The sequence below is a fragment of the Macrosteles quadrilineatus genome, unplaced genomic scaffold (genome assembly GCF_028750875.1).
Source record: "Macrosteles quadrilineatus isolate MER2022 unplaced genomic scaffold, UCM_ALF_1.0 Scaffold_1__1_contigs__length_201487025, whole genome shotgun sequence".
In the NCBI taxonomy this organism is placed as follows: domain Eukaryota; kingdom Metazoa; phylum Arthropoda; class Insecta; order Hemiptera; family Cicadellidae; genus Macrosteles; species Macrosteles quadrilineatus.
Window position 1 is genome coordinate 156,877,193 of NW_026542594.1, and position 14,101 is coordinate 156,891,293.

Consider the following 14,101-nt stretch of genomic DNA (forward strand, 5'->3'; position numbering starts at 1 on the left):
CTGTAATAGGCTACGCTAACCACTGTTTGGCAACCATTCTATTAGAATTGAGTGTAAAACACTTTTAGGCCTAAATGTTTTAGGAGATGTGTACACCATAGAAATAAAGCACTCTTTCAAAGAACTTGATTTATTCCATCTTTGCCTTGGACATCCTTATTTATCTTTAAGAGTTAACAAGTATCTAAACCTTCTCAAAATATACAGGTTCCAGAAATATCGAGTTTAAGTGAGATTACACCCCCAATAGCCCTACCTGGGCTGTGGATGGATATGTCCGACAATCTCCATTTACGTTCCGAGCGGGAAACGGATATATCCGTCCCGAGATTTTTTTTCTGGGCTAAAGGCGGAAATATCCGCTAAAGAACAAATTGATATACATTTCCTACAATAAGAAAATAAACACAATACTGCATTAAAGATGGGTTATTTTGTTTTTGTAGTCGGCAATAATAATTGCCGCAGCTGTTTCAGCTATTTATTTTTCCTAGTTACCTAACAATGTACATGTTCTCTAACTGATTTGAGAAAGCAAAGTGGCCAATTCGCTCATTGTTAACATTGTCTCACCCTAATTACTTTGTCTCAATCCAGATTTGCAACGTGAAGGCACGAAATAGTGAGCGCGTAACATGCAGACAAGGTCGTATGCGCGCGAAATACGTTGGCAGCACTGGCTGTAAATCAGCTGGTCAGCTGTTGTACTGTTGATGATCGTGTTGATCATTAAATATCATATTAAAAGTTCACTTAAGTGTAAAAATATGTCACGTTTCTTTACTAATTTATTTGTTTTATTGTAACTGTAGGAAAAATATAATGTGCAACTCGAGTGAAAAGTGCAATTGCCTCACTCGAGAAACCATTCCTCACTCGCCTACGGCTCGTGAGTAAGTATTTCTCTCGAGTGAGTCAATTGCTCCCTTTGCTCACTAGTTGCACAAACAACTATTGTGCCGTGGAGTGAGGGAATATTGCGAATTTGTCAGTTCACCTAAGGTTCTTAGTGAAAGATTTGTGTTTTGACATTTGTGTTTTAGTTTACTTTTATATTATTGAGTTATAATGAGAGGTATAATGATAAAAATAGTTTTTGAGGTATAACGACTAGTGGTTTTATCAAGTCGTTTCAAAGCGGGCGTTAAAATGGCGGCTGTTCAAAACTAAAAGAGTTGTTAGCAAAATAGGTGTGAATGGTTGTAAATGAAAATAACTATGCGGTATGTAAATCAAATAATATAGTGTGTACATTCAGGAAAGAGAACGTTTTAATACAAGAAATAGTATCCTTATAAAATAAAATTGTTTACAAACAATGAAGCTTCTTTAAACAAATGAATATGAAATAATCTAATTTTTTCCAACTTACGCCTTAAAAAATAAAAATTTGCATAATATAACATTAGGAGTACGCAAATATAATGAAATAGAATTTCGTTCAGATATGATGATTTACAGGTTGAAGTGTGCTTGGAACCATCGGTTCACTGCACAAATAAGCCACGTAGCGAACTATACAATTTTACTTAAGCCACCAGGACAGAGGTACCATGCTCTTACCGTGATACCAACGGAGCTCTATTTCCACTTGATAAATGTAAAATAAGGATCTTCCATGAAATTAATTTTTCTTGGAAGTAAAAAGTTATTTTGATCGTGTTTTGGGGCATCTAAGGAGTTTGAAATATTAAAAAAAAAACATCATCCATCAATAGCACGCAGTGCTATCAAGTTGCAGGCAAACGTATATGGTATAAGTAACGTTTACATCAAAGGAGAACCCATACAATGAAAGATACATGTTTAGAGAATCTCTGAAAAGAGGAATGAAATCACATTACAGCAAAATACACTAGGCTGATCAAATTCCAAAATACTCAGTAGCCCGAAATTGTTTCGTGATATAGAAGTAAGCATGCAACAACACGGTAACACAGCACCAGATCACGAAATTAATTTTCTCATACTTTTGGTTGCGTGTCATCGAAAAAAATAATTATGTTTCGGTTAAATCGGGGACATAGCGTGTCTTGGCTTACATCTGTCGTGCAGTGGCGTACCTAGTTATCTTGTGAGCCTCAAGTCTCAATTAACATCACTGGGTGATCATGCACATAAACAGTTACCCTAGACCCAGGAGATGCAATATTCCTATCTTGACTTACATCTGTCGTGCAGTGGCGTACCTAGTTATCTTGTGAGCCTCAAGTCTCAAGTAACATCACAGGGTGACCATGCACACAAACAGTTACTCTAGACCAAGGAGATGCAATATTCCTATCTTGACTTACATCTGTCGTGCAGTGACGTACCTAGTTATCTTGTGAGCCTCAAGTCTCAAGTAACATCACAGGGTGACCATGCACACAAACAGTTACTCTAGACCAAGGAGATGCAATATTCCTATCTTGACTTACATCTGTCGTGCAGTGACGTACCTAGTTATCTTGTGAGCCTCAAGTCTCAAGTAACATCACAGGGTGACCATGCACACAAACAGTTACTCTAGACCAAGGAGATGCAATATTCCTATCTTGACTTACATCTGTCGTGCAGTGACGTACCTAGTTATCTTGTGAGCCTCAAGTCTCAAGTAACATCACAGGGTGACCATGCACACAAACAGTTACCTAGAACAAGGAGATGCAAAATTCCTATCTTGACTTACATCTGTCGTGCAGTGACGTACCTAGTTATCTTGTGAGCCTCAAGTCTCAAGTAACATCACAGGGTGACCATGCACACAAACAGTTACTCTAGACCAAGGAGATGCAATATTCCTATCTTGACTTACATCTGTCGTGCAGTGGCGTACCTAGTTATCTTGTGAGCCTCAAGTCTCAAGTAACATCACAGGGTGACCATGCACACAAACAGTTACTCTAGACCAAGGAGATGCAATATTCCTATCTTGACTTACATCTGTCGTGCAGTGGCGTACCTAGTTATCTTGTGAGCCTCAAGTCTCAAGTAACATCACAGGGTGATCATGCACACAAACAGTTACCCTAGACCCAGGAGATGCAATATTCCTATCTTGACTTACATCTGTCGTGCAGTGGCGTACCTAGTTATCTTGTGAGCCTCAAGTCTCAAGTAACATCACAGGGTGATCATGCACATAAACAGTTACCCTAGACCCAGGAGATGCAATATGCCTCTATTGGCTTACATCTGTCGTGCAGTGGCGTACCTAGTTATCTTGTGAGCCTCAAGTCTCAAGTAAAATCACAGGGTGATCATGCACATAAACAGTTACCCTAGACCCAGGAGATGCAATATTCCTATCTTGGCTTACATCTATCGTGCAGTGGCGTACCTAGTTATCTTGTGAGCCTCAAGTCTCAAGTAAAATCACAGGGAGATCATGCACATAAACAGTTACCCTAGACCCAGGAGATGCAATATTCCTATCTTGGCTTACATCCATCGTGCAGTGGCGTACCTAGTTATCTTGTGAGCCTCAAGTCTCAAGTAACATCACAGGGTGACCATGCACACAAACAGTTACTCTAGACCAAGGAGATGCAATATTCCTATCTTGACTTACATCTGTCGTGCAGTGGCGTACCTAGTTATCTTGTGAGCCTCAAGTCTCAAGTAACATCACAGGGTGACCATGCACACAAACAGTTACTCTAGACCAAGGAGATGCAATATTCCTATCTTGACTTACATCTGTCGTGCAGTGGCGTACCTAGTTATCTTGTGAGCCTCAAGTCTCAAGTAACATCACAGGGTGATCATGCACACAAACAGTTACCCTAGACCCAGGAGATGCAATATTCCTATCTTGACTTACATCTGTCGTGCAGTGGCGTACCTAGTTATCTTGTGAGCCTCAAGTCTCAAGTAACATCACAGGGTGATCATGCACATAAACAGTTACCCTAGACCCAGGAGATGCAATATGCCTCTATTGGCTTACATCTGTCGTGCAGTGGCGTACCTAGTTATCTTGTGAGCCTCAAGTCTCAAGTAAAATCACAGGGTGATCATGCACATAAACAGTTACCCTAGACCCAGGAGATGCAATATTCCTATCTTGGCTTACATCTATCGTGCAGTGGCGTACCTAGTTATCTTGTGAGCCTCAAGTCTCAAGTAAAATCACAGGGTGATCATGCACATAAACAGTTACCCTAGACCCAGGAGATGCAATATTCCTATCTTGGCTTACATCCATCGTGCAGTGGCGTACCTAGTTATCTTGTGAGCCTCAAGTCTCGAGTAACATCACAGGGTGATCATGCACATAAACAGTTACCCTAGACCCAGGAGATGCAATATGCCTCTATTGGCTTACATCTGTCGTGCAGTGGCGTACCTAGTTATCTTGTGAGCCTCAAGTCTCAAGTAACATCACAGGGTGATCATGCACATAAACAGTTACCCTAGACCCAGGAGATGCAATATGCCTCTATTGGCTTACATCTGTCGTGCAGTGGCGTACCTAGTTATCTTGTGAGCCTCAAGTCTCAAGTAACATCACAGGGTGATCATGCACATAAACAGTTACCCTAGACCCAGGAGATGCAATATTCCTATCCTGGCTTACATCTATCGTGCAGTGGCGTACCTAGTTATCTTGTGAGCCTCAAGTCTCAAGTAAAATCACAGGGTGATCATGCACATAAACAGTTACCCTAGACCCAGGAGATGCAATATTCCTATCTTGGCTTACATCCATCGTGCAGTGGCGTACCTAGTTATCTTGTGAGCCTCAAGTCTCAAGTAACATCACAGATGCAATTATCATTGTAAAATAAGATGGGGACACCATCTAGGTGCGCAATACCTTTATCTTGGCTAATTGATGTCTTTTTTCTGGACTTACCTGCAGATTATCGAGTACGAAAATTTGAAAATACTACTATATTTTTTTATAAAAGAAACGTTGATGACTTGTGTCACCCATCGAAGTATACTTCGATGGTGTCACCACATAAATACACATAAGGTTGAAATTCTTCCCCCTTCTAAGAAATCAATAGTTACAGGTAAGAAGAATGTTACTACAAACATGTAAAACAGTATTCAGTTTTTATTGTAAAAACCTTGTCCTAAGCTGATATAATGTACACGGTGCTTGAATGTCAAGCAGTTATGGTGGAGAGTGGAGAGTGGTGGGTGACTAGCCCCAGGCGCCACCGATGGAGCCACCGACCCCGCGGTCCCTCTGGCCGTTGTTGGGACCTCCGTAGGTCCTCTCCCAGTGTCCGTGGACCTCGGCCTTGACCTTGCCGTCCTTGGTCACGTCCCATTGCTGGTTGCCCTCAGCTCGCACCACGGTTCCACCACTCTTGGTCTGGTCCGTCTTGACCACCCAGCCGCCGTCCGAACCGGGGTTCTGTTGTTGTTGGGGACGGGCCGAGGTTGTGGCCAACAGAACCACAACAACCACCATCAAACTCAATAACAACTTCATGTTCAAATCCTGCAAACAAAATACATAATTTATTACTACTTAGTTACGAATTAGATAAAGAAAAAGAGTTTGGTGGCTGTTAAACAATTCCTGAATGTAGTACCTTTTTGTCAAAACCGGCAACCAAGCAAAAATCTAGTTCACACTCTTGGTGTAAAATACGATTATTTGTAAATAAAGTAAACTATCAGATTATTACTCTCAGATGAGTCTAAATAACCTTCTCACGAGGTGAAGCAGCGATGTCAAGTGGTTAGTTATATACAAATCAGACTTGTTTACAAAATTACAACAACTGAACTAAAAGGTTATCACGGTTTGACAATGACTGATGTATTTTTAATTTCTGATTAGGTTATTTGGAGGTACAGTATTATAGTGCGTGGAACAAGTGTAAAAATCTTTCACTTCCGGAGACCAGCACCATACTTTGGGAATCGACTAAATACATCTAAAAGAGTGAAAATCAGCCGGGAGGCAAGCTTTAAAATAATTACGTCACGGACAGTGACATCATCAAAATGGCCGCTCAGCCGATTATAAGAATGCCGCATATCTCGGCAACCGCGTAACCGATTTTGACGTATGACATCTTATTTGAAAGGTCTAATCATTGTCTATAAAAAAGGTAATTACACTTATAGCGATTAAACCAACGGTTTCTTTGTATTTTGTAAGAAATTAATTTTTTACCCCCCACAAAATGGGTTTTTTGGATTTTTCATTTGGAAAAATTAAAATAATCAAAATTTACTTTCCACCCATGAATTCAGCTTAAAAAAATGAACAATTTAGTATTTTTAATCATCATTCTATGTGTATTTGTTACCGAGATATTGAAAGTGGTAAACTCAGAACACTGTTTCCCATGTTATTCTTATGGAAAAAATAAAATTCTATATTTCGGTTATTTTTTAACATATCTTAATAAAACTCGGTATGTGGCTTCACCAAGTTGATCTACTTGATAATGACTATTAAATAATTATATTTTACATTTACATGGCAGCAGACCTGCGTACTCATTTTCCATTCAATTCGTAAGGCGAATATTTATGCATGATTATATATGAACATATGTTGACAAAACTTAACGTTAGGCTTCATTTTCATTAATTATAGAAAAATTTGAAATTCGCCGAGTATGCAGGTCTACTGCAATGGGGTTTTTTATAAATATCAGTAATTTTATTTTTGGAAATATTTTTTTCCTGGGTTGGTCAGACTGATCACCCAAGAGACCTTTGATGGTTAACAAGACCTAACAGCTGGTAGGGTCATTTGTCCATTGTTGACCAAGAAACGTGATAATAACATGTTTGTTTTTGTCTTATTTGAGTTTAGATTGTTCTAGTAATTTAAATTTAGGGACAGATGTGTTTTTTGCTTTTTAAAACATAGTTGTAGATTGTTTAGATTTCTTCGATATTTTTTGTGGTAACCTGAAGAAGATAGTACTGTATTCATAGTAATTTTATTTTTGGGTAAGAATCTTTTGATGAAAACATAGTAATGAATTTTTCTGTGGTTACCTGAAGAATATTTTAGCATTTCAGGCTTTGGACAGTGGATTCTTCACTTAAACATAGAATTAGACTGTTTATATAATCTTTATAATTAGTATAGAATACGGCTTGACGTCTCTGTTATTTCCTTTCAACAAATTTTATTAATGATCTTTAATATAATACAACCAAAGTGGGCATGTCCAAAAAAGAGAAACGGAAGTTTGTATTGCTTGATGCAAGCCTTGTAACACCGACTATATCATGGGAAAAGTGCATCCTATGCCAAATTAAAAACAAAGAGGCTCTAATTTCACCAGCAGAAAGTGGATATAAATCACTTAGTGAACATTTGAATGAGTATGCAAAATATGAAACCCTCCCATCTCACTTACAGCAGGAAAATATTCATCATGCCATTGTTCAAAATAGTGCCAAGTATCATAAAACATGCAGAAGCAAATATAACAGGCGCATGATCGAAAGACTGAGAAAAAAGCCACGCCTTGATATTACATGCTTGGATGAGATTCTGCCCCAGAAAAATCCCGAAAATAATTCAGTTGAAGGCAAGAACTATTTCAAGACTAGATCAAGTTGCACTCCATTTGATATTAAATCCACCTGTATATTTTGCGAGCTTAATGATCACAAGGAAAAACTTGTGTCTGCATCAACACTTGGCATTGGACCAAATATATTAGCATATGCGCAGCAAATTGAGGACCAAAAACTTCTTTCAAAGCTGTACTCAACAGATTTTATTGCTTTAGGAGCAAAATACCACAAGTCTTGTTACAAAAGTTTATTAAATAAAGTTCGAAGTAAGAGCAGGTCACAGTGTAATGTAAATAGCGATCCTTCAAAAACTGCATTTGGCTCGGTTGTAAATGAACTAGTAACTTACTTGCAAGACATGTACGTCTACAATGATACAGTCCCAGTTTTCCGGTTGGCAAATCGTGTGAAGCTTGTTGATGAACGGCTTGAACAATTGGGTTTCACCGATTTTGTGGTAAATAGCACTCGACTAAAAGATCAACTGATTGCTTTTGTACCGGGTCTTCGCGAAGACAGAGTTGGTCGAGACATTTTTCTTACCTTTGAAGGAGATGTACATAATGCCATATTTGATGCTTGTAATTTCAATTCTTTAAGTGATGGAATGTGTCTTTCGCGTGCTGCAAATATTCTTCGTGAAGATATGTTTGCTGAGTACCCTAAGTTTGACGGTTCTTTTACAGAACCATTTACAAGTGTAAACTGTGTGTCTAAGAAATCAATAATGTTTTTTAGAATGGTATTAGAAGGCATTTCTACTGGAAAACCAATAACTAGAGAAGAAGCATCGTTTGAGAAACAAGAGAAGTTGCCTCTTGCAGCTGTGACTATTGCACAATTGGTTAGATTTAATAGCATAAAAAGAAAACGACAATCCGATGCTAAGTTCACACGTCATAACATAGACCAAGAAACTCCTCTACCCTTATATTTAGGGCTAATGATTCACAATCATACAGGGGGGGAAAAGATCGTTAACAAAATGTATCAACTTGGCTTGAGCGTATCCTATAAGAGAGTTCAACAAGTAGAGCATTCTGTTGCCGCTAGTGTATGCGAGTATTACAATCAGAATAAGGACACTGTTGTGCCGCCCAATATTACACAAGATGTATTTACATGTGCGGCGATAGACAACATAGACCACAATACATCCTCTAATCAGTCACTCGACTCATTTCACGGTACAAGCATATCGCTAATACAATATCCCTCAGACCACCACAAGAAAAACGTGATGAAATCGTTAAATAACAATGTACACAACAGTAAGATTTCTCTACCTCAGTGGTACACATCAGTTATACCAACCGCTAAATGTAGCTGTGACAACCCTTTACCCGTGATAAATGACTCGTATGGTAATTCCAACTTCAATGTTTTTGAAGAAACAAAAGAATGGGTGGATCAGGTTACATCCAATGCTGAAGAGAACATTCTACCATGGGCTGTATTTCACTCTCGTAAGGAAGAAAATGCTTATATCAACAAATCAAAGTGCACATCAACTCTACTTCCACTCCTAAAAGAAGACATCAACTCACCAGCTATGGTTCGTCATTCTATGAACATTGTTATAACTTTGTTGAAAAATATAAACTCAGATCAAATTCCAGTTATCACGGCAGACCAACCAGTATATGCGATCGCAAAGCAAATTCAGTGGAGGTATCCTGATTTGTACGGAGAAGACAAAATGTTTGTAATGTTAGGCGGACTTCACATTGAGATGGCCATAATTTCTATGATTGGTTCATGGCTAGAAGGCTCTGGTTGGACTGAAAATCTCATAGAAGCCAATGTTACAACTTCAGGAAGGGCTGAGGGCATCCTCAACGCATCTCACGTTAAAAGAAGTCGGTATGCTCATGAAGTGAGCTATGCATCCCTTAATATTCTTTTGCAGCAAGCATACGATAGCAATGAAACTTCATTAACAGAAAATAAAACTGATTGGTGTAACCGGATGCAGCAAGAATCTGTTCAGTTCAAATACTGGCTAACAACTATGCAATTAGAAGGTCTTCTTTTAGTTTTTGTTCGCAGCATCCGTCAGGGAAACTTTCAAGATTTCATTTCAGTGCTTGAAAATATATGCCCTTGGATGTTTGCACTTGACCGTGTAAACTACGCTAGATGGTTGCCAATTTTCATACACAGTCTATGGAATTTACCAGAGCTTCACCCGACAGTGTATAGAGAATTTTTAAATGGAAACTTTGTAGGCTGTAAAACACTGCGCAACTTCTCATGCTTGTCTCACGATCAAATTCATGAGCAAAACAACAAACTTGTGAAACTTGACGGTAAAAAACTATCCCTACTGAGCAACAAAGATGCACTTCTAAAGTGGATGACTGCTGGCCCAGAAATTTCACGTATGAACAATGACTTTGAAGAAATCAACAACTTGGATGAAAAGCCTTCTTTGGAGTCAGGCAAACACCACGAAGATAAGGAATCATTTAAGATTCGCTTTCAACAAAATACTTGTGATTTAGTTCAAGTGTACCAGGAGAATGGTAATCCATTTGATGAGAAATACCTTACAACCGTTAACAGCAGTAAAGTAGTCATGAGCGATATAGCTGCAAAATCTGTCCTTGAAGCCCACGTCACAGGACAAGAACAATATGCCACCTACGTAAATGATCGTATAGTTTGTAGAAAAACATCTATTCATGATGTAATAAAACGGAACAATCTTGTATTGTTCTCTAAGAAAAAAGTTCCCCTTAAGTCAAAAGAAAAAAATCAGGTAGCACATTTGAGAAAGGATTCCAATGTATTTTGCCGACTTTACGTTGCAAGCCAAGTTAGACAAGGAAATGTGGAAGAGTTTTTTTCTCATGAAAATAGTACGTTTCCCCCATCTATTTCTGAGTCCGGTGAGCTTCGACTCCCTTCATGTAAATCTGATATTGTATCCTGTGTTAAAAAAACTTGCTGTTTATCAAGCGAAGCTATGGCCCAAACACCAAATGTGTCTGTCCTAATAATCGACGGAGCTGCCCTCATTCACATGTTGACACCTGGGTCTGCAATTACATTTCAGCAGTACATTGACTCTGTTGTAATACCTTATATAAGTCGAAGGTTAGAGACTGTCAGTAGATTGGACCTGGTGTTTGACCAATACAGAAAAGGAAGTTTAAAGTCCCAAACTCGCCAGTCCAGAGGAAGTGGTAATCGTATAGCGGTCAAACCTGGAGTAAAGATACCACGCAATTTTAAACAATTTTTGTCTGAAGACAGCAACAAGGAAGAATTGTTTAGTATGCTGGCAAACAGTATCGTTGCAATTGACAGCCCTGGCAAACAAATATTTTGCACTTTGAAAGATAAAGTACTATCATCAACCGGTCAAGAGAGTGTTCAATCAATTTCTCCATCTTTGCATGAGGAAGCAGATGCCCGACTTCTTTTACATGCAAATGATGCTGCTATGCATGGACACAACCAAATAACTATTAAAACTGTAGATTCTGATGTAGTTTGCATAGCTTTATTTGCATTTCCCTACATTACACAAGCTGAAGAACTATGGATTGAATATGGAACAGGAAAGCATTTACAGTATGTGCCTATTCATGAATTACATTCAAAGCTTCCCAGTGGTATGTCCGAGCTTATACCATTCTTCCACTCATTCACAGGTTGTGATACGGTGTCATCGTTTTCTGGCGTTGGGAAAAAAATTGCTTGGAAAACATGGATGGCATTTCGTGATGTTGATGTAGCCTTCAAAGAGTTTTCAAATATTTCAGCAACAAGTGTTACGACTGACAGTATTGAATTTTCCTTAGTTGAACGTTTTGTGGTTTCAATGTACCACCCTGCATGTACTGCAGAACATGTAAACCACGCACGCAGAATACTTTTTACTCAAATGAATAGAACCATAGAACATATACCACCAACGGCGGATGCGCTATTGCAGCATTTAAAACGTTCGATGCTTCAATGTAACGTTTGGAGAAACTGCTTAACAAAAAGCCCAACAGTAATCGATCCATGTCAGTGGGGCTGGAAATCAGATGATGGCACCAAGTTCACACCTCTCTGGACAACGATTCCAGACGTTAGTGTACACTGCCAAGAACTCGTTTCATGTAAGTGTAAGGAACGATGTACAAAGTGCCGCTGTGTGAAAATGGGACTTCGTTGCACTCTGTTATGTACTTGCGAAGGTCATTGTACAAGAATGGACACATAGTTAGCTGTGTATATATGAATGAAATATATGTTAACAATAAATACTTACTAATTTTACTTCATATTATTATTACCCTTAATTTAGATACATCAACATTTCAAATATTTAAGAAAAAATTTTACAAAATACTAAAAACTCGGAAAATGAGTACGCAGGTCTGCTGCCATGTAAATGTAAAATATAATTATTTAATAGTCATTATCAAGTAGATCAACTAGGTGAAGCCACATACCGAGTTTTATTAAGATATGTTAAAAAATAACCGAAATATAGAATTTTATTTTTTCCATAAGAATAACATGGGAAACAGTGTTCTGAGTTTACCACTTTCAATATCTCGGTAACAAATACACATAGAATGATGATTAAAAATACTAAATTGTTCATTTTTTTAAGCTGAATTCATGGGTGGAAAGTAAATTTTGATTATTTTAATTTTTCCAAATGAAAAATCCAAAAAACCCATTTTGTGGGGGGTAAAAAATTAATTTCTTACAAAATACAAAGAAACCGTTGGTTTAATCGCTATAAGTGTAATTACCTTTTTTATAGACAATGATTAGACCTTTCAAATAAGATGTCATACGTCAAAATCGGTTACGCGGTTGCCGAGATATGCGGCATTCTTATAATCGGCTGAGCGGCCATTTTGATGATGTCACTGTCCGTGACGTAATTATTTTAAAGCTTGCCTCCCGGCTGATTTTCACTCTTTTAGATGTATTTAGTCGATTCCCAAAGTATGGTGCTGGTCTCCGGAAGTGAAAGATTACTATGTAATATGTTGCTTGTTCCACGCACTAAATATGTTATAATAAGACATTTTAACGTTTTATTGGAGTAAAGGTGATAACATGATAAACCAACTTTATAGCGGTGTGGTTTGTTAAAAAGAAAATATTGAATTGAAATGTCTTTCAGCGATCCTAAAGGGTATACCTTTTTATAATTTCAAAACTCAACAAAAAAGAAATTTCTTGGACAATGCAACAAAAAACAAAATTACCGTAGAGTGAATAGTTATTTGTGCAACTAGTGAGAAAAGTGAGCAATTGACTCACTCGAGAGAAATCCTTACTCACGAGCCGTAGGCGAGTGAGGAATGGTTTCTCGAGTGAGGCAATTGTACTTTGAACTCGAGTTGCACATTATAATTTTCCTACAGTTACCATAAAACAAATAAATTGGTGAATAAACATAACCTATTTTTACACAGAAGTGAACTTTTAATATAACATTTAATGTGAAGTGACAAATACAACAGTACAACAGCTGACCAGCTGATTTACAGCCAGTGCTGCCAACGTATTTCGCGCGCATACGGCGTTGTCTGCATGTTACGCGCTCACTATTTCGTGCCTTCACGTTGAAAATCTGGAGTGAGACAAAGTAATTAGAGTGAGACAATGTTAACATTGTCTCACTGATGAGCGAATTGGCCACTTTGCTTTCTCAAATCAGTGAGAGAACATGTACATTGTTAGGTAACTGTAGGAAAACACATTTGTTAAACCCTCTATTAAATCCATTTTAATAACAAGTAGAACTTGGACAAATGAATTTCTAAACTGTATGTTGATTGACAATGTTTCAATAAATAAAGGATTTACTGAATCAGATTGGCCGGGTAATGAATATTTAGCATTGTAAATTGTATTTGCTCAACGAGATAAAACATACGGTGCAAACAGGCATAGACGATTATAAATGCAATCTTTTCCAGATACGTTTTTAATAATTTTTGTTGCTTTATTTACAAAAAGCAGATTTCCACCATTCTTTGATAGCATTATTCTTAAAAATGTCAACTAAATACAGCTTACTTAGTAGTAAAATTTACTGTAATATAAACCACTCGTATCGTGTTTTCGGGAATGCGTTTAAAACTACCTACTTTAGCCCTCCAAGCCATCTTACAATCAATCAGTTTTTAAGCTATATGCTATATGTCTTATTATTTACCCTTATTATTTAGTCTTATTATTTAGAACCATACTGGTATTCTAGTAGGTGTATCATACACACAATCTAACATGAATTTAGTAAGTTTTTAATGTCTATTAACCATGATATTTTTGTTCTATCTGTAATCTTACAAAAACTCTAAATTGTTGTGGGCCATAGCCCACAAACTCCCATCAATGAACAACATTATTCAGTATTAGTATTAGTATTAGGTTAACTGCATACAGTTAACCTAAAAATCAAAACAGAAGTTAAAAATACTCATAAACAACAGAACATTGTCTCACCTTGGTGCTGTAGTCGTCGCTGCGGATGCTGTGAAGCTGATGATGTTACCCCGCTGTGGAAGACATAATATATACTCACATGGGCCACTCCGGTACATGTAGTGGGGCAGTGGGAACCCCAGAGTACGAAGAATTA

The 14,101-nt window shown here is 37.8% G+C and overlaps 1 protein-coding gene across 1 annotated transcript; it reads right to left on the minus strand.

Moving 5' to 3' along the window:
- Positions 1–5,029: 5,029 nt before the first annotated feature.
- On the minus strand, positions 5,030–14,101 carry LOC128983247 (uncharacterized). Its single transcript, XM_054402481.1, has 2 exons — positions 13,966–14,101; positions 5,030–5,440 (listed from the first exon to the last, which is right to left on the minus strand). Exon 2 carries the CDS (start codon positions 5,429–5,431, stop codon positions 5,138–5,140), a length of 294 nt encoding a protein of 97 aa, XP_054258456.1. The 5' UTR covers positions 5,432–5,440; positions 13,966–14,101; the 3' UTR covers positions 5,030–5,137.